This window comes from Zeus faber, assembly GCF_960531495.2.
Source record: "Zeus faber genome assembly, chromosome: 7".
NCBI lineage: Eukaryota > Metazoa > Chordata > Actinopteri > Zeiformes > Zeidae > Zeus > Zeus faber.
This window is the reverse complement of record NC_137203.1, coordinates 28,378,153-28,399,721: the sequence shown is the minus strand read 5'-3', so window position 1 is coordinate 28,399,721 and position 21,569 is coordinate 28,378,153. Positions and strand designations below refer to the sequence as shown.

General features: G+C 45.4%; 1 protein-coding gene across 2 annotated transcripts in view; it reads left to right on the top strand.

Annotated features, from left to right (window-relative positions):
- tacr1a (tachykinin receptor 1a) overlaps window positions 1–17,369 on the top strand; it is a 39,942-nt gene extending 22,573 nt beyond the window's left edge. For both annotated transcript variants that reach the window (XM_080003681.1, XM_080003680.1), the window contains 4 exons: window positions 7,368–7,518; window positions 9,992–10,188; window positions 12,667–13,109; window positions 15,193–17,369. In XM_080003681.1, coding sequence (XP_079859807.1) covers window positions 7,368–7,518; window positions 9,992–10,188; window positions 12,667–13,090 — 772 coding nt within the window. In that variant the 3' untranslated portion in view covers window positions 13,091–13,109; window positions 15,193–17,369. The remainder of the gene's footprint in view (window positions 1–7,367; window positions 7,519–9,991; window positions 10,189–12,666; window positions 13,110–15,192) is intronic.
- Window positions 17,370–21,569: the final 4,200 nt, after the last annotated feature.

The window sequence follows — 21,569 nt, the reverse complement described above, 5'->3', positions numbered from 1 at the left end:
TGATGCAGAAAGGTCGGAAAGCACAATTTTGACAACTCGCAGCACTACAATTGTTAAAACACACAAAAGCTTAACATTTACAGCAAAAGCTCAAAAGTGTTTCGAAAGGACACTAAAGGTGTTGGATTGATGGTAGACTGAACAATGCCTGTGCTTAAAAGCAAAGCAGCCTATAATAACACAAAAACAGGAACAGGGCAATCAGATGCCTTATTTATACTTTGTTATTTGTTCCATATGAAAACATTATTTTCCAGAGATGTTAAAAAAAAACATGGGGAGGATCCATAATGGTCCGGAGAGCCATCTTCTGGGAGTCATTGGGTGCAGTAATTGCTCTGCGCAGTTGTAGAACAGCCAAGGACTATGAAGCCATTTTTCAAAACCAGGTGCAACCTGAGGGTGAAAACACGATTCCCCGTATGAAATTCCCGTATCTCAGGATGATAATGTCCCCATACACACCAATGAACAAATTCAAGAGTGGTTTCATGAATGCCAGCGTCCAATCAACCTGCTACCATAGCCTCCCCCAGTGACAGCATGCAAAGTAGATTTCCAACTCCTTCAGCACTCAACCGGAGGCTTTTCTTCTTGAAGGATGGTGTAATATTCAAGCATTCCAAGAAGGACTGCAACTCTTCTCCTTCTAAGGCGCTACTCCCTATTAGGTCTATGATATTTATGCATTGCTAGGTGATTCCATTATTTTGTGCAGCCCCTATAGGGATTTATATTTTATATAATTTTTTTGAAGCATGTATTACTCAGTAAAATGCATAAATGAGCATGGAATACTGTGTCTTAAAAAGGGACTGACAAATTGAAGGTCCAATTGAGGTGCTGAACTATTGTCTACAGTCTGTTTTCCTTGTTTAACCATCATCAATCGTCATCATTAGTTTACTAGGTGTACATACATAATTACAAACTGTATATTCGATGGGCTACTGTACATAAATTCATTCTCAACCAACTAGCACAACCAAATAGCAATTCATCATTCATATTCATTCATTCATTCATTCATATTTTTTCATTCATTACCATGTTTAAAGGAAGAAGGTATCATGTGTGCCATATATTGCACTTTATTTTAAGTATTGAATATTTTATGTATTTTAAGATTTTATTTCAACATTGGACATCTTGAATGTTGTTTTCATTTAAGGCCATGGGTAAAGATCCCTAGCTTGAAGTGTTTTACAGAATAAATGGAAAGCAAATTTATATTTGTCTTCCCCTTTTTTTTTCTTTGTATTTGCTCATCCGAAAAATGATCCGATCTCTGACTCAAAACCGTGATACGATCTGAACCGTGAGTTTTGTGATCCGTTGCACCCCTAGTCGCTACTAACTAATGTCTCAGGCCGGGTTCAACAGGACATAGGGACGTCTCTTGAGTTAAATGCTGTCCAACTAACCACTCAGGGGTCAGAGCAATTTGAAATTGTGCATGTACAGGGGACAGTATGTAAATGTAATAAGTAATACATTGTTCCTCCCACAGGGTCTAGAGAAAGACTCAATACCTCCCAAGACTAATTCCATGAAAAATGGTCACTATATAATGTGGAAAGAGTAGAGGTGGACAAGGTAAAGAGCTATTCCATTTAATCGAATGTGGTGTTTTGCTTACTAGCACATACCTTGTTCACCACCTTTACATGAAAAGGTGTTTTACAATCATTCCATCCCCTTTGGTCTCCCCTGGAAACACTTATTTTGTGTTGGTCTTTGAAGGTGCGCCCTTTGAGAATTTGCATTGCAAGGAGAAAAGGAAGCGTTCCTTATCTGGATACAACTCTACTCTTACCAGTAGCTTCTAGATGAGGATGTGCATTGTCTTGTGCGTCATCAAAACAGACACTTCACCCCAGCTTTCACATCGCTGATGACATGCAGCGTTCACGTGGTTGACGGTCGCTCACACTTAATGGCCTCTACCCGTCGGTGCGTGCTGCGTTTCTAATGTTTCTGCTTGGCTGATGTGGCTCTGTGACGAGGTTTTTTTTTTAACCCCGGATGAAAGAAGCTGCGGCGCCACTCGGCTCGCAGCCCCTGTGGGGGTATTCAGTGCGATTAAAATAATTGTAGTTAATTGCCAATGAAAGTGGCTCACTCGCCTCAGCCGCACCGCGAGAAATAAAATGGATCGTACCTCTATGAGCGCTGAATGCCAGAGCAGAGCGCACCCCCCAAACCGCATTATATATGCAGACGCAAGTGGATTGCTGCCACCGCCATTACACTTAACTGTACTACAATTATATACCATTAATGATTGGATTATTTTTATAGCGCTATCATAGTATCATAGTATACTATACTGTACTATACTTACTTTCCTATATCATAGTATAGTAGTGCCTCTCCAAAGTTTGTGGGAATGAAATCTCAAGGCATAGCTCGGCTTGTCCTGCGTGGGGATCCTCAGGATTATTTTACCCGGGTGTCCAGAAGGTCTCCTTAACTCATTAATGGTCATCAGATGCTCATTGACACCCAGAGGGAGTTCAGAGAGGTGGTTGATGAGGACGTTCTTAATCGTGAATCCCACTCCGTGGATCATTGGTTCACCAGCTGGTTTTCCTCTCGAGAAATACGTTTATCCCCCTTTCTCCTCCATCATTTGCCCGTCACCTGTTGCCTGCCAGTGAGCAGAGTGAATCACAAATAAGGCTGCTAAGATGGAGAGACTGATGTACCAGCAGCCACCACACGGTCCTTGGCAGAGGAGGGCCAAGGTCTAACGGCATGACGACCACACCAATTGGGGACCACCTGCTGCTGTAGCCTTTATCCGCCTTCACAGCGTTGTAACCCGTCATCATCCTCCACCTGTTCCGCCGTTGAGGTCTCGGGTTGAATTTACCTGTAATCCTCCCTCCCCTAATAGCCAATACAATTTTTACAGGAAGTGAAGATGTGCAACCTCTCGCGGCTGAAGGCGCAAGAAGTAACGTTTCCACCCACTGCCATTGACAGTTAAGACATCTCCAGTGTCATGAAAAATCTGGCAAATGTGAAAGAAAGGAATGAACCAAATGGGAAAGAAGGAAGGAGTTGATTACTAAAATCCTATTTAGAGAATACCTTTGAGTGAATATACAGTCATCTTACAATATTTATTGGGGAAAAATAAAATAATATTCATAATTTCATATTTAGATAGACTCTGGCCATATCTGAGGGGGCACGTGCCTGTCAAGGCCGATTGCTCTTGTGATCTTAGGGTCACTCAAGCATCTCCACCGTGGCAAGGTGGACATATACACACATGCACACACACACACACATACACACACACACACACACACACACACACACACACACACACACACACACACACACACACACACACACACACACACACACACACACACACATCCGCAGCTGAGGGCTAACCCAGCGGAGCACTGTGTTCTTTATAACCGAATAATTTGATAAATACTGAAGCTGTCAAGATTAATTATTTCATCCAGGTTTTAAATTTACTGGACAGTTAGTACAGCAGAGAGCAGCAGAGCGCCTATTTAATCTCTTTTTTTTTATCACACCAAATGCTCTGTTTCAGAAATTCCCCGGCACAGTTACAGAGTGATTGATTCTGACCTTTTGCTCTGATAATTGATGTGGTATTTTATTACTTGCGACATCAGTGACTTTCTCAGATTTGGTCGAGGGAGATAGCAGGAAGACATGTACAGTAAAATACACTGGGCCTCTGTTGATGATTAGCCACCTGCTGCCAATGCTGAATTGTCCTTTAGCGATGTGCCTGATGCATTGCCCACAATGCATTGGAAGCACTTGAAAAGACTTGTGCCAGGAACTGAATGAGCATTTTACATCAATGACGTGTGTGTGTGTGTGTGTGTGTGTGTGTGTGTGTGTGTGTGTGTGTGTGTGTGTGTGTGTGTGTGTGTGTGTGTGTGTGTGTGTGTGTGTGTGTGTGTGTGTGTGTGTGTGTGTGTGTGTGTGTGTGTGTGCGTGCACATCAGGTATGAATGTCTCAGTCGATGTCACAATAAGGAATATTTAATTTTAGTCCCCCGGTCTCCTTCAGGAGGACAGACTCCCATCATCACTCCTGGTAGTCCGGGTATCGGTTCTCTGGCGCTCTCAGTGCACTCGTTGCTGGGTGGCCGGGCAGTGGGTGGCGGACCCTGTGCTGTCGTCTGTTCTGTGGTCCGCATGTGCAGCATCCCGGGGCTGGTCAGGGGCCAGCTGGGAGCACAGAGCGGCTGGTCACTGTAGGTTGAGTGGCTTCTAGTATGGGGGGGGGGGGGCACCGGGGCACCATCAAGCGGCCCGGCCTACTCCACCGCTATGTTGATCTGGTTGTGCTTCGCCTATCTCTCCCAGTGCCAAAACTCAAACTTGGTATATACACCACACAACAGGCCTAGGGATTGCGGGACAGATAGGGTGCGAGCTATGTGAATAGGGATGTGGCGGGCAGCTGCTCTTGCCTTGATGCACTTCACTTCTGTTCTACAATTTTAATACCACTCTGTGGCAGTTTCGCCTGCCACACACCACCCGAGTTGTGTTTTCAGGACCCCCAACACAGAGACACAAACGATGGGGTTGAAACTGCCAACTGCAGGTTACCCGTGATGGTTGCTGCGGCTGGTTCTCCCCGGGTCCTCCGCCGGACACCCTGGGTGCAGCTGCTGCTCCAAGGCATCGTCGGATGAAACTTCTGTGTGCCTTCCCAGTGCTGGAGAGTCCTTGCTCAGGTGCCACTGTGGCAGTTTCGCCTGTCACACACCCGCCAAGGGAGGGTTTCAGGGCCCTCTGACAGAGAGACACACCAGTTTATTGTGGAAAGTGGGCAAGCTGGATCAAGTTGATTATTCTTACGAGCAACAGGTGTACAGCCAAACTGATCCTGGGCCGAATTACCTAGACCAGCGATTCCCAACCTATAGGCCGCGGCCCACAACACCATGAGGTCCATACCGAGTCTTTAAAACGGCGTCTCGACTAGGGTAATGGGCCTCAATGGCGTAGTTGATGTAGCCGGAGGATTGACTAATTGGCACGCGGGACAAGCGGCGCCCCATTTGCGCACATCTGCCCAAATACCCGGCCAATAGAAGCGGGCCATTATCCGCTGCAGAGTTTTATCATGTCCAAGGTGCCCCACCATCGGGTTATCAGCACCAACAACTGGATTATTTATTCTCCTGACTGAGTGTCACGGCTCACTCAATACAACCTGTCCCTAATCTGTGAAAAATATTGGTGAGTGACGCAGCGTCTAGGCGCATCAACACGCCATCAATTTTAACTTCCCCCTCAAAGGCCCCTGGAAGGGTATCGTCCCACGACTGCTCCAGCGGAAAAGCATCATGGAAGAGACCTCTGGGACCGGGGTAGTGCTAACGTGCTGCTAACGACCCCTCAGCGTCCCCTGCAACACTCACGTCTCCCTACCGACCGTGAGTGCACTCCCCCAGCCTCCTTCATTAACATGTCAAACCCTGCAAGGGGGGTGGGCTCACATCCAGGTGCCCCGCCTGAGCACACTCTGGAAACAGGCAGGACCATTGTCTGAGAATAGCCAGCGTCCCGCAAAGCCTGAATTCTTCCCCCTTGTACTGTAACCGGTACGTTTTAAGTTCCTCCCCGACCAGGGGAGGTCCTCTGGAGGTCCTCCCACGGGGGACCAGGATGGGCTGGGAAGACAGCCAATCCCGCGTGGGACCTGGGGGCGGACCCAGCAGTTCCCCAGGGTCCCCCTCCGGGATGCAGGAAAGGGCTGGGTTGCAAGTCGAAGCCCACGTGTGTCCTAGGGCCGGGCTCAGGGCTGGTCCTCCAGCTGGCTCCCGGTTGGCAGTTGGCAACGCGTCACGGTGCTCGCGTCCCTCCTCGTCCCAGTGGCACTCGTGTCTATTGGAGATGGCCATGGTGCGGTGGTGGCGCCTCCAGGCGCCTCTGTCCCTCTGGGGATGCACACTGACTAGGACGCACTCTAGCTGGCAGCGGAGGCTGTCCCGCTCATCCTACAGGTCTGCGAGGCGCTCAGGCGCCCAGGAGCCAGCAGGTTGGCTCCTGGGCACCTTTCCTCTGGCACCCTGTCCCTCCCATATCCTGTCAACCCCGCTATTTATGGGAGTCTTTACCCACATGTAAGGGTTTAGGGAGGGACTCAAGATCGACATGCCTGCATGCATGCATTTACCTACAGCACACATTGAGCACTAGGGTTTCCGGGGTAGTATGGCTGGTGCATTGGTGTGGTTTGCTGAGGGGCGGCTGGCTGGGCCCCCTGCCCACTGAGTTCGGGTCCTTGTGGCTTGCCCCGGGTGCTGCGTGGTTTCCCACAGTGGGGCTACAAGGCCCTGGAAAGCACCCAGCTTTCCATGGCCCCTTGGAGGCTGCTTGTGTGCCGTTGTGGGTGGTTGGGGCGGGGGGCTGTAATGCGCCATGCACGCTCAACTACGTGGGTGGGTGTTGTGGGCCTGTGACCGGGTGGGGCATTTGGCATTATGGTGGTATGGCGGGGTATCGGTCTGTCGGCACAGAGCCTGGCTCTGGGCCAGTGGTCTGTGCCCCACACACACACTCACACACACACACACACACACACATACACTCAGGTGGGCCAGCACCTGCTTCAAACACACACCTGTACACCCTGCTGATTACATCCTTCTCATTTTCTTCCTCCTTTACTGCCATCACTATCGCAGGAAGAGGCCACGTGCTGAATTGTTCCAATTTTTCTTGACCTAACTAACTTTGTTTTGTCGATGTTGTCTTCTGATGTTTCTATGTTTATGTTTTTCCATGTACATGTTGTTGTTTGTTTCTGTGTTTATTCATCTCACCTGCAGTGATTCTCCCCTTCTTAGAGTAGTAATGATGATTTGTTGTTTATAGACCAAAACATGGTAAGATTGTTCTCCAAAGAGGCGGATTGGTGGTGATTCTGTGTAACAAAAAGCTGTGCTCTTGTCATCTCACAGGACAGAGTTGTTGCAAGCAGCTCTTGTTGATTAAAGAGTTGAATTGCAGGTTGAGAGGTTGAACTCCACTTGCAGATTTACTCTGTCCTAGATGCAATGGCATATACTATATACCTAATACTTGTATGCCAAGCATGCTGATGGCACAGTTAAAAACACACACACACACACACACACACACACACACACACACACACACACAGACACACACACACAAGACCCCCATGACTTAATACATTCAAATGATGATAAATAATGACCCTTTTGCGGCATGCTAGATTTTCTTTTTAAAATTCTGTTTTGTTTATTGTCAAGCACGTCCTGCATCTTAGTTAGCTTGTTCTATATCGCCTCATTTATGAACCTCAGCGCTCTGTGTCTTTGCAGGTACTATGTATGCGTCGCTATCCTGATATACTTCCTGCCTCTGCTGGTCATGGGCTGGGCCTACCTGGTTGTGGGCATCACTCTCTGGGCCAGCGAGATCCCCGGGGACTCCTCCGATCGCTACAAGGAGCAGCTGAATGCCAAGCGGAAGGTAAGGCCCCCAACTTGGAGGGTCGCCATGAGAATCGCTTTGGTCTTTCGACAAATAGATGGACGGACGGACAGATGGACAGATAGATATATAGATAGATAGATAGATAGATAGATAGATAGATAGATAGATAGATAGATTACTCATCCCCGGGGGGAAATTGCAGTATCACAGCAGCTCACATCAAAAATAGGCAATAATAATAAAGTATGTATGTAACAATAAAAATAGGAAAATGGCAAGGATGACAACAATAAGCTTAAAAATTGCAATATACAATGAACCAAAACATTACCACGAAGATAGAGAAATTGGAAATAACAATAAACGTAAACTAAAAAACTAAAAATAAACAATAACAAATTGCCCATATACAAAAGTCTGATGTTACAAATAAACAAATATAAGCCAAAAAATAAAAAAAAAGTAATTATCAATAAAATTGCATTAAAATTGGCAATACATATACTAACCTAACCTAAATATTTTACTAGAAGATAGAACAAATAGATATTTTATTTGACATTCTGTTTTCTGGTTGCTGCTTTAACTTAATTTCCCCAGATGATCCGGGTAACGTTAATGAAATCGGAATATACTTGAACTCTAATTTAGATGATTTGAAATACCAATTTGAAATACAATTTTAATTTGAGTAGTCAAAATGAGTAGAAATGAACCCAGATGAATCTCGTCACCACAGGGTCAAGGATTGAGATGCAGCATTATGACCACATTAAGAATTAAAATTGTCCTGGTAAAAAAGTGGATCAATTTATGTAGCGTTTTATGGTTTATTAAGCTATAAATGTATTATATTAAATGACTTATTTACGGGGCAACATTCCAAACAGGGAGAATAGTAAATAAACCGTGTTAACTATAATTGATCAGTCTTGTAAGGATTGGCGCTCTTGGTCTGATAAGGAACACGAACAGACAATTATTTCAAATTAATTGATTCATTTTATCATGCTAATCTACTTGAATAAATTAAATTATAGTAAAATAAATGATAAGAAAATGAATGATAAAGACAATAAATGATGAAGGAATAATGGCGAATTATATGAAAATTAAATTAGTAAAATAAATGATAAAGAAAGTTAGCAAAATAAGTTACGTGACTCTTTCATCAAAATAATAAAACGAGGCACGCAATACGGCATCTAACTACTCCGAAAAAGGGGGATCAATCTAATTGGACATTGGATTTATGGGATTCCAGAGGACACAGTCCTCTGTGTAATTTTCCACAGAATCTAACAGCACTGCTAACACCGCAAACATACGTCATGCCACCATACGCTGTTGTTTACAGCTACAAATGGAGATGGATACACACAGATGGATACATAGATACAAGTGTAATGGTTATATTTTTATGTAATGGGATTACTGGGATCACCTTGTTACCTCGAAGCAGCTGAGATGCGCATCCGCCATTTCCCTCCTGTCATTAATTAATCAAGACAGGAAACCCCTTCCATAATCCCCCCACTCTCCCTCACGCTCCCTGTATGAAGAACATACTCTTGTTTCCCTACTGCATCCTTCCCTGCGATCTCTTGGCAGCAGTCTTTCTGTGCCTGTGCGTTAGATGTATCCCCACTGTCCTAAACATATTCTGTGAAAGTTTATCAAGAAATAGGTCGACATCATTGCACTGATTTCCATTGGTCGTGTAGTCATATACACAAGCTGAAGGCTCTTAAATCGTCCATTTTTATTTTTTTTTCTGGGCGTACTTTACCAAATGTAATTTTTTTTCTAATCCTTTATTGTAGAGCTGTCACAATTTCCCCATAATCAATAGGTGACAGTTATCTGAGCCCTGCGTAATAATTTAGCAAAAGTCGTTAGACTGAAATTCCCTTGACCCGAATGTCAAGGGAATTGAGCCCATATGAGAAATGTTGCAACACATAGAGTGCGTTTCCATCAGTCGAGTTGAGGGAAATTAATTGTGTGTTTAGTGTTTGATACTGATAAATGGCTCTTCATTTATGTTCAAAGTGACGTAATTATACCTTGCAAGGGCAAATGATGCTTAACTTGCGGAGCTAATTCTGTCAGACAACTTGACGCCGCCACACCCTTCCACGGCCTTATTTGGGCGGGACTATTTAAGCAGCAATTCCCTCCTGCCCTACCTGCTTTTGTTTCCTGCCTGCTTGATACGTTGCTGCGCTCCCTCTACCTTCCGTGCATCCACCTGTTGGGCTCTACTCTTCCGATGGGGGGATTCAGGTTCAGCACTCCTATATTTGGCGCTCACTAAGCATGCCTATGTGTGCTGTACACCTCGCCGGGAGTGATGAGCAGTAGAGCTCAGACGGCAAACTCAAATGATGCATAGTAAACAAAGATCATTTGAAAGTAAATCTAAGAGTTGTCTGTCAGAATTACTCTTCTTCGAGAATGTTCTTCGAGATCTAGAACGATGCAAACCAATCTCATTTTGTCCCAACAGGTGGTGAAGATGATGATTGTGGTGGTGTGCACGTTCGCCGTGTGCTGGCTGCCCTTCCACGTCTACTTCCTGCTGAGCGAGTTCTTCCCCGAGATGTTCGAGAGGACCTTCATTCAGCAGGTGTACCTGGCCATCATGTGGCTGGCCATGAGCTCCACCATGTACAACCCCATCATCTACTGCTGCCTCAACGACAGGTCCACACACACACACACACACACACACACACACACACACACACACATACAGTATATACATACAGTATACACACGCACACATACACAAGCATGCATTTATCAATATGCAATACATAAATGCGATACTTTGTTCACGGTAGCTGGAAGATAAATCTGTATCACCTTTCATCGGTCCTCATTGTGACTGCAAAATATTTTGTGGCGTAAATTAATTATGATGGTGATGATGACGACAGCTGGCCCCAAATTTATGACGATATACAAATGGCATTTAATTTGAAAAGCTGTTGAAAAAAATCTGACAACAAAATCTGATGTTGCCTTATAAATTACCATATTTAAAAATAAATTACACCTTATGTTACTTGTAATTTATTCCAGAGTTAATTATCTTGATTTATTGTGATAATAAATGATTCCATTGTTACCCAGCATTAAATATGAAATAATTGTTTGTTTGAGAGACATGGGGTGCCATATCCCTCACCATAGTGAGGTTTCACTCTTATTCCGATGTTTGCTGGTTTGTTTTTTGAAAGTCTGAAAAGAAGATATATGGTATATTGCATAAAATAGTCTTCATATGGTTTCATTTATTCGTTCTGTCAGAAATTTGAGTAGGAGAGGGGTTGAAAATAAAGAAAAATCATTTTAAAATGTAATTAAGACTGTAGCCCAGTAAATGCAGAAAAATGGATTTAAAAACAGGTCTCTAAGGTTGTGTATGTATTTTCATTAAAATTGCCGCACAGCTGAGTACAAATTGAAAGGGGTAACAATGTAAAGGAGGTACTACGGGTTAGAATAATGCTAGTCCGTTCAATGCAACTTAAACTCACTAAACAGGTACTGATTAATTACCAAACTGAACTCATGACCTAATTTTTCAAAGGCCTTTACTTCGCTTTGTATTGTGTACCATGTGACATATGCGAAGTAAAACAAAATTTTTGACCTTTGACATCAGCCTCGGCATTTCGGAAAATTGAGATTTTAGAGTTGACACAGACTTGGACGCTTGAAACTGGGTTCATGCCTTAACTTTGTAAAGGATCATTCACCCCAGACATTGGGGTGCTCTAATTAAATTTCATCATGATTGGGGTTTCATAGATATATTATCAAGAGTTATGAGAATTATGCCCTTAGCCTTTGTGGTGTGGGGATGGTGTCCAGCCACACTTGTCCTGGGTCTAGGTAATTGGGGCCCAGGATCAGAGTGGCTGCATACCTGTTGATCGTTGGTTAGTCTAACGTGCAACAGGTAAAACCCCCATCCCCACACACACTTAGGAGCGGAGCCCTGTCATGACTCATGTCCATCAGCTCCAGGGCTTGTTGTATACTCCGACTGAATAAAATATGATATATTTTACAATATGTCCACTTGATTTGTCCACTTGAGAGGGCAGAACAGAGTACCGGCAGCTTGTGAGAAGTCTGGTGCTCAAGAAGAAGTCCCCGTTCACCAAAGAGTAAAAATTTAGAAATGCCGGCGCTGCGTACTAGTGAGTACAGGCCCGCTTCAAGCACTACAATCGCAGTTGACAGGCTCCTTATGCTCTCTTGGAGGCTGCAGCGTGATGGAAAAAAATCCTTCAATCCTTTGATGACTCAATAATTCAAACAGACCTAATATGTCCGCACATGGAAAGAACAAGTTGAGATTAATTGCTAACTTTTTAATACCCATCTCCAGCAGCAGTACCAGGGGGGACTAGCCAAATTCCAGTCAGAACATCAACAATTTACTTCTCCTGTGTGGGCTTGTTAGCATTCTAGCTGTCAAAAACAATGTTGGCCAATTTTTTATTTTTTTGTTTGGTTGCTTTTTGGCAAAATCAGAGGCAGATGGTTGACTATTCCTCGTCCCTTGACAAATAACTAAACATTGTCTTCCATATCAGCCACCTGTTGGCGGTCCCCTATTTTATTTAATCAATCATATTTTCCTTGGGGTCCAAATTCCATTACGTCTTAAATATGAAATTAAGCGAGTTGGATTTTGAGTGGCGAGCCGAGGTGTGAGCCTTGAATACTGAACACATTATCTGCCACTGCTCATCTCTACCATTCGGTGCATTGAATTTCAATGTGTGATCAAGTTTGGCCCGTTTCTCCAATCTCTTCGTTCCCCTCGCTTACTACTGATATCTTACTTCTAGAATTATGCTTCCCCCCTATGGCAGAGTCTGCTGGTCCATGCTGCCTCTGTGCATATTTCTGCTTCTGAGATGCATATTCGAGCCAAGCTCTTTACTGTATCTCATTTGTCTGTTTTGACTTTCCGTCAACTCCTTGAGAAAATGTCAAGAAGTGGCTTAATTCTGAAAATTGGTTTCACCTTCCCCACTCGGTCAATGCAGGGTGATTGGTGGCAATTGTACCACTGTTGTTTTTTCTAATCTGTACTAATCTACGTCAGCACAGATGCCACCAACGTCAAAGCAATAAGTACGTATTTGTGTGTGTGCGCAGGTTCCGTGCTGGGTTCAAGCAGGCATTCCGCTGTTGCCCCTGCATCCCTCAGGGGTCTTACGAAGGCCTGGAGCTCAAGTCCACCCGTTACCTCCAGACCCAGACCAGCATGTACAAGGCCAGCCGCATGGAGACCACTGTGTCCACCGTCCTGCAGGTCGGGGAGGACCTGGAGCACCACAAGGCTGTCAAGGCGTCCGGGCCCGGGGTCTCCGCAGGTTGTCTCGGGGCGGCCAAGGGCGGCAGAGGCGGCGGGGGCGGGGTTGGGGGCGGCAGTGGGGACGGGGGCAGTGGGGGCGGAGCCTGCCCGACGCCGCGCCGTTCCTCCCTCGACCTCACCTCCAACGGCTCGTCATCCCGGAGTGTCTCCAAGACGGTGTCCGAGACGTCCAGCTTCTACTCCAGCAACAACCTGCAGGAGTAGCACAGGCCTGGCAGTGATGGTGTGTGTGTGTGTGTGTGTGTGTGTGTGTGTGTGTGTGTGTGTGTGTGTGTGTGTGTGTGTGTGTGTGTGTGTGTGTGTGTGTGTGTGTGTGTGTCCGTCTGTGTGTCCGTGTGTGTGTGTGCTTGCTGCTTTGTGCCTACACATGTGCGCTCATCCAGAAGTGTGTATATATATATGTATATATATATATATATATATAGGAATTTGTCAAGATAGCATTTCGGTGTCAGTGGGGCAACTTTCTAGATATGACTGTGCTGTTAGCAGCATTTGACTTTGCCCTTGTCTGAAATCGCTACCTATCATATTACCTATATTCCTTATTTATTTTTTTCATGGAGCCTCCGACTTTTCAAAATATATACCCCCGATGAGATAAATGTTGGGCTCAGTGCTAAAAAAACAGACACACAAACTAATCAGCCTGTATAAATGCTTACTTTGAAAACCCCTCGCGTCTCGTCACATCGTTTCATCGAGCAGCGAGGTTTCACACATCCTGCCGTGACTTCACGCTTCAAAGTATTTCGGAACCGAGCTGTTAAAAGCGGGGAGCTTGTGATTTGCCGACGCGAACGCATGACCCCTCGGAAGCCCCCTCGGAAGTTCCTCGGTTATGCCCTGCGAGGTCAGCGCTCTTAAGACTAAGACCAATTAACGTCTTTGGTGTGGATACAACAACGGCAACAACAAACAACAATCATTCCCGGCCCCCCGCCCGTCCGTCTGTCTGTCCATCCGTGCCATAGACTCCTGAGACTCCCATCGAATACCGATTGAGTCGGTTTACTCAGCTGTCCCTCGACTCTAGCCTGTCTGGTCTTTGTTAGGGGCCAGCACGCCTGCCTGCATGCCTGCCAGCCCGCCACGCCTCCCCGTCTAGACTGCGGAGTCGCTGATGTCTTCCGCCCCTGTCTGCTTAAAGGGTGAGGGGAAGCGTCACGCAGCTCGCTCCGCTGGAGTCCGGAGGAAGAAAAGACCCAAAACTAAAACAGTTCCGTTGGCATCTGTGATTGTCTGGGCCCGCCAAGAGGGGAAACTGCCAAACACACACACACACACACACACACACACACACACAGCGTTCACATTATGAGCTATAACTGTAGCTAAATGCACATACACAGGATCACAGACACAGGCATGCATGACACTTGTTTGCGTGTCAGAGAGTCAGACACACACACACATACACACACACACACACATACACGCCTCATCCCCAGCAGACTTATTATGTGCTCAGTGGGGGTACGTGTGTGGGTGTATTTGTGTATCTGTGTGTGTGGGGATAGTGAAGGTGAAGCTGTAAACAGGACATGGGCGGTCGGGGTGGGCAGAGGTGGTGGTGGGGGGGGGGGGGTCGGAATGGCTGACCACCTGCCGCCACTCGTCATTCACCCTGCCGACTTTTGGTCTATTCTCAGTGCACAAAGGCTCGTTGTCGGAGATATCCAAATGCCAGCCGGTTGTGATTGAAACACCCTGGACAGTGGATGTACAGTACGGAACTCTGCAACTTTGGTTCCCTGCGAGGGGAGACTGTTTCAACTCCCCAACCCCCCACCCCCCCAAAGGAAAAAAAATTGCAAAAATGGTGCAATCACCACCAGAGTAGATAATCATAACTGTCAATTTTAAATCATGAATTCCACTAGATTTCGCTGCACTTCAGACAGGAGCATTTTCAAAGGTGAAAAGAAGAGGTTTTAAAGAACAAAAATATGTTTGTCGTCGTGGTTTTTTTTTCAAATTCTTTTCCTGAATAGAAATCGTCGGGAATAACTGTGCATGCTGAGTGGCGATGTTAGCCGGATTAGACCAACAAGACAATCGCCCACCTGCGTCAAACAGCGGAGAGATAATGAAACTACCGCGGTTGATGTCATTAGACATACTTATCTGATTACACGCACAAAATTCTATCCTGGGCTCCTACGGCTGATGCGCCTGATACGATAAATAGCATCAGCGGGCTAGTAAAAATAACAATGAGTGTGTGTGTGTATGTGTGTGTGTGTGTGTGTGTGTGCGCGCGCGTGTGTAAACACTTGTGTGTGACAGTGATTTTCCCATTTCAGTTTCCCCACACACCAAGCACCGCACTGGGCATGGACTGACCGTGTGCCTTGGAATCAAAGTGTTGACGTAACAGGAAATACAACCCAATTGGCCATAACCACATGTGGACCTGAACCCGTACGGGTCACAGGGAGTGGGGTTCGAGTAAACCGTGAAGGCCTCTGCTGTGTAGTGAATCCAGCCCCTCCTGCCTGCACTGTCAAAAGCACAGCCTCTGCGGCGCTGGTAAATGTATTCTGGTACATGTGTAGCGCCTGATCTCTGGATCAAGAAAACACATGAAAAGACATCGAGAGGCTTTGCGAGCGTAAACAAATACAAGGAAATAATCCTCACCACCAGCCGAGGCCCCTTTTAGGCGGCTGGACAATCAGGACGTCTCCCTCTTTCCCAAGCCAAAGCAGCGGGTCGCGAGTAATCCGCAGTGATGATTCTGAATGCGAAATATTTTCCAGTCAGAATCAGTCGACCTTTAATAAATGCGTAATCATCTAATTTCTACGAGGTTTTCTCCTCGACGACGAGATGCGGCGGGGCCCCGGGCCTCTCCAAAAAACCTGATGAATGAGCAATGCCGACGCAGAGACAAGATGATGGAGGCCCTTGGCTGCGTGGCGGTGCCAGACGGACTCATCAGCATCTTCTGCTCTTCCCACCTCCTCCCTCCTCTCTCTATCTTCCCTCTCTCGCTCTCTCTCTCTCTCTCGCACGTTTTTTTTGTTATCTCCCTTGATCCTCCGTTTCCTCTCTCCAGTCACGCTAATTATGGATATAGATAGGGAGAGGAAGAGTCATTTTGTAGTCGGAAAGATTAAAGAAAATGCCAATTAAAGCTATTTTTGTGTGTGTGTGTGTGTGTGTGTGTGTGTGTGTGTGTGTGTGTGTGTGTGTGTTTGTGTGTGTTTGTGTGTGTGTCTGTGCACACTCAGTATGGCCCACTGTTTTCACGGCATCCCGAGTTGTATTCGCGGGAGCTGACTGACTGTAAAGCATCTATCTGCGGCTATCTGCTCTTTACAGATGCAGAGGGCTTGTCTTGTTCATGATCTTTATCGCCGTGTTCGCCGTAGCCATTAATTAGGACAGCCGTCACCCGGGAGAGACTCGAGATCCCGAGTGCAAGCTGTGAACTTTGACATTGCAACACAATCACGGGCGAGAAGTGTCGCGCAAGACGTCGATTGCTTTCGCCGTTGTACAATATTGTTTTTCTTCACCCCGTCGTTGTCATCAAAAATGGCTTTGTACAGTCCGGTTGCATCCTGTATTGGAGCTCAATGTTTCCATCCCCCAATGTGGATCCAATTTCACTTGTGACTGTTCAATTTCAAGGCCGAGGGGGAAAGACATGGACTGGCAAGGTTTTGTACAGTGAAGTGGAGACGTCCAAGTCATGTTTCTCCCGGGGAGGGAGGAAGGGCGATGACATGGCACGAACCCAGTGTCATGAACAAACTTGCTGCCTGTTTTGAGCAGAATGAATTTCATCCTCAGCTGATGTCAAACCCTTCGGTTTCTGTCACTCGAGAGTTTTGGGAGTCATTTCACCTGTGTTAAAGAAGTCCGTGCCTCTGCAGAGTGACCTGCTAGCGCTCTTCACTGAGATTTTTGGATTTTCTACAATGTGTACATTCCTGTCAAAGTGTCCTTGTGCATACATATTGCAAGACACCCCAACCCAGCGGGGGGAATGTGTTCTCTGAATTCCAGAATTGCTTAAAAACACTTAATTCTGTCACCCAAAGATTCAGCTTTCAGACATTGTTTTGATCAAGTTCTAGATTGAGTTTTGTATCGTGTCTGTAAGTGTATTTCGTTGTATTTTGTTGTGCTTCTTTGTATAAATATTTATTCCGGCAAACTATTCCGTTTGTGACATAGTGGTGACATGGTGAACAGCTCAGCCTCGCAAACATTTTCCATCATGCTTTACTGTGTGCCGCTCAGCGCCCAAAGAAAACGCGAGCGTCGCTTTTGAGGTTGTTGACTTTTCGTTCACATGCCAGTGAATTGTCGTAGTTTTCCTGTTTTGATTGATATTTTGGAATCCGCCGAGCCTCATATCGACGGGTTATTTTCTCCTCCTCCACATGACCAGTGTATGCCATTTTTTCGAGAATTCCAAATTTTTGTGTTGTCAGTATGATAATGAAAATAAATGGTTTGTGTTCTCAAATTCTCATTCACCACATTGGCCGTCACCTTATTCCAGTCCACCAAATGCTCCTGTTTGTTCTCTCGCTCTCTCCCTTTCTCACTTTCTCTCTCTCTCTCTCTCTCTCTCTCTTCCGTTATTATGAGAAACGCACCAAACACAGGAAGAAGCCTTTTAGCTCGGTAATGGACGGGCGACAATTTGCTCGGCAGGTGAATTCTTGACCAGCTCAGGGAGATGATGAGACCGAGCGACAGGAAGAGACGGTCACTGAAAACCAAAGGGGAGGAAGGAAGAGCGCGAGAGAGAAATAACACAGCAGGCGTGCAGATTCTGGCCTCAAAAAATGGAAAAATATGCGTGTATGACGCTGCGCACTGTGACCTCCACAAATGGCTCTGAACTATTGTTTTTTCTATTCCATCGTGATCCGATGGTGACGTGTGCAGTGTAATTTGTTCTAAGAATATCCTTGGTAAAACTGCCAGTCACCGTAGTCAAAAAAGAAATACACGAAAACATGACCCTAACCCTTTTTTTTCCAAGTCACCCAGCGAATATCAAATCTAGTTACAATTCTACTCAATCCAATCCGAATCTCGAGTCATGTATTTTTGTACTACTCCCCTGAATTCCATTTTCTTGATTTGAAATCAAGTGGGAAAATCGTGACTTTACAGACTAAAAGTTTCAGATTCTTCATTCATTCGTAACCTTCATTGAAATTCTCTGAAAAGTAGGACCCTCATTTTCTGAGGTACCAACGGCAGTACCAAGAAAACCCAACTCGATACACGGAAATAAAAAGCAGCCAAGTCAAATGCAGACTTTTCCAACATGTCTGTTGGTCCTTTAGGGTGGTTAGTTCCTTATAGACTCAGCCTTTTGTAAAGTATGCAGTGATGTGTACCACAGTGGTGCACTATTATTTCCCTGGCCAAACACAGGAAAACTTATTTAAGGACTTATTGATGTAGAGACGGTCAGTGGGTTTATTTTTAAGACAAGGTAGCACTTCATTGATCAGCGCGAATGAAGGCCCGATGACATAAATGAATAAAGCATATGTGCACATGTAAACAGAAGTTGAAAAGGGAGCCGCACTTTTGAAGCTCACGATGTTAACCCCGTCACCCAACACTGCCTGGCTGCTGATGCAAGACTCGCGAACAATTTTGGTTCAGTGACAAGGTGGTGCCTCCCCCGTGGTGTTCAAGATGCTCCCCTTGGAGCTCACGTAACTGCAGCCCTGATTTTCCAAAATCATCCCCCTCTCTCTCTCTCTCTCTCTCTCTCTCTCTCTCTCTCTCTCTCTCTCTCTCTCTCTCTCTCTCTCTCTCTCTCTCTCTCTCTCTCTCCTCTCTCCTCTCTCCCTCTCCCTCTCATCCCCCATGCGAGGGATGTCAACGCCTCGGTTGGGTGAGAGGCTTTTGGTGGGCCACGGCCATCCTCCTCATGTTTTTTTCTTCCACAGCGGTCGTAGAGGATCCCTGGGTTTGTGGTTCGACTCCCAGTGTGAACGTTTGATGGCTAAAGCTGACAGGACTAGGCACTGATCTGCCTGTGAACACCCAAAGTCCTAATTCGTCCGTCACCGGCTGAGGATTTTGATAATCTGAACCGTCAGAGATGTACCTCTGCCACCTGCACCGCTGGCTTTTTAACTCGAAGGCGAGCTTTGGCGAGCGTAATGGCGGTCGGCTGTAAGTGCTGGTGCTCTGAACTGTTTAGTCGTCAACTCATAATGATGGAGAAAATGCCGTTCTGCTCAAGAGCCTGGAGGATGCATGAGCTACATGCAGGAGCATGTACCAGTTTCCACTGCATGAGAGAGCTGACAGCAAACCTTCCACTCAACACGCCAGCATAGCTACTGAGGTGTCTGGGAATGAGTAGAGTCCAAAGACAGTGCCCATTGTATAAAATAATAATTATTAACAGACGGTGCCAGGGGTCTCAAGAGAGAGACAGAGCCCATTGTCAGGGATCCCGGTGATAAGGGAGGTGAAAACGTGAACGGTGACCTATGTAGGGGAATCAGATGGTCAACATTGTATCTGGCTTAGCATAAAAGCACCTGCCTGAGTCTCATTCGACAGAGAATCCATCCGGCTCGGTTCTCTCCTGGGCATCCTAGGCAAGTCCAGTCTGATGCTGTTCTTTTGTAATAAATCTATTATTTTACTCAAGTCAGCGTCAGCGGTCTCTCCTTCTTCATCAACACATCAAATTCATCAGGAAACTACACTACAGTTACAACATCCCCTCATATACCGACTGCCTCTCAACTAGGTAACAAAAAAAAACAAACAATGGCAACTTCAGGAGTAGACTTATAGCTCTTCTGAAATATAGCTTGAATATAGCGCACGCTAGCTTTCCAACTTCATGCAGAAATGAACAACTACGGCTCACTGACGTTCTCTGTAGTTGTCCGGCTGCAAATGCCTCAGCTAATGGAGATAAGAGAAAGAGAGTGAAAAGGAGTTAAGATTTTGAGTTAACCCTTTTGTGAAGATGGACTATTTCCCATGGACGGCATTAGGAAGTGATTAAAAAAAAAGCCCCATAAATTCAGATATGAATGTTCAGACTGAGGTCCCATGTATTGGATTTAGGACCACAAAACATATGAATTTAAACCACGTAATAACAGGAAAGATCTTATTCTATGTGGCTGTTGCTGTTCAGATTGTTCGAAAAAAAAAGAGATCTGTCTAACACAAGGAGGGAAAAAATTGATCTGGGCAACTAGTTGCCCAGATCAATTTTTTCCCTCCTGTGTGAACGTACATACTTTTGTCAATGTGTTTTAGAAAGGAGGGAATATACAGACAATTCACCTGACTGTAGTTGGATCACACTCGTTGGAAGACAGTATTTCACAGTTACTCGAAACACAGTATCTTGTATTCCAGAAAGGAAGCACTGTCAATCCTGGGTCCAAATTACATCATGAGGGATAGATTGCCATTGTCAACATTTTAACATTCCAATTCATCCAACATATTATACTTATATAAAGTTAACGATGGTTGATTGTCCACATTCCTGCCTTCTAGCGCAGAGCATATAGCATCTGCATCTGGTGTAAACAAATGTGCTGAATGAATCCAGCGCTGGACACTGGGCAGTGAATTTATTGATATTTCGAGGTTGACCGCACCATCATTTCCAACACACAGATCTGTCGGAAGAATCGTCCTCTACCCACCCCTGAAAGCGCTCAAAATACGAGCCACCACAATAATAAGAATGCTAACGACAATACTCAAAACGGTCGAGAAAAACCTGCCTGGTCCAACGACACCCATTGTCCTCTCACAGATCTCTATCTCATTTCCAATTAAAATTCTGGCATTTCCTTCTGTGGCAATCTACATATTTTATGTTAATTTAGATAGCGAGATTAGAGCATCTAAAAGACCCCTCACCTGCACAAGTGACGCTGTCAGTGTTTGTTGACTTTAAATGGATGACAACAACTACACAAACCACTCTGAGATGAAACCAGTTCACCCATCACCTGACACATCAAAAAGCTTTCTGCATCATATGGGAAACCTGGAGAACAGGTGTGAGGTGACAGGAGCAGTAAGAGCCAAAACCAAGCCCAGATCTACCAAATAGGCCATCTGGGCACACGCCCAGGGGCCCTTGAGCACGAAAGGGCCCTCCGCAATAGGAGACAAACAAATGCATGAATTTTTTTTTAATTTTTTATTTTTTTTTTATGCCACAGAAATATGCCACAAAGCTTGACCCATTCTCTTTAATTTGTCGCCCCTGTCTACCTCTCCATGTGTAATGGAGAGGGAGCGATGGGGACGCTGCACGTCTCCATGCCCCATTCCTGCAAATAAAACAAATTAAAACATTGTGTTTTTATTTGAGATGTATTTTATTTTTCTCTGTTTATTTGTTGAACTAAACAAAAAAGGCCAGTGCCTAACAGGGACACTTTCTCGGTAACAAAAAAGACCCGTGTATAACGTTAACACTTTCTCAGTCACTCTCTTACCCCCCGAAGCCGCCTTCATTTCGTGAGTCTTTCCAAAAGCACACAGGACCTCTCGGACCCTTTCATGTTTGATAATTTCAACGAGCGTGAGTCAACTGTGAGTCACTCTGCAAGTACGTCAAAGAAAGTTCAGCGTACTCGTTTCTTGCGGCGTGTACATGTCAGACAGATGGAGACTGATATTCACTCTCTCTAAAGGC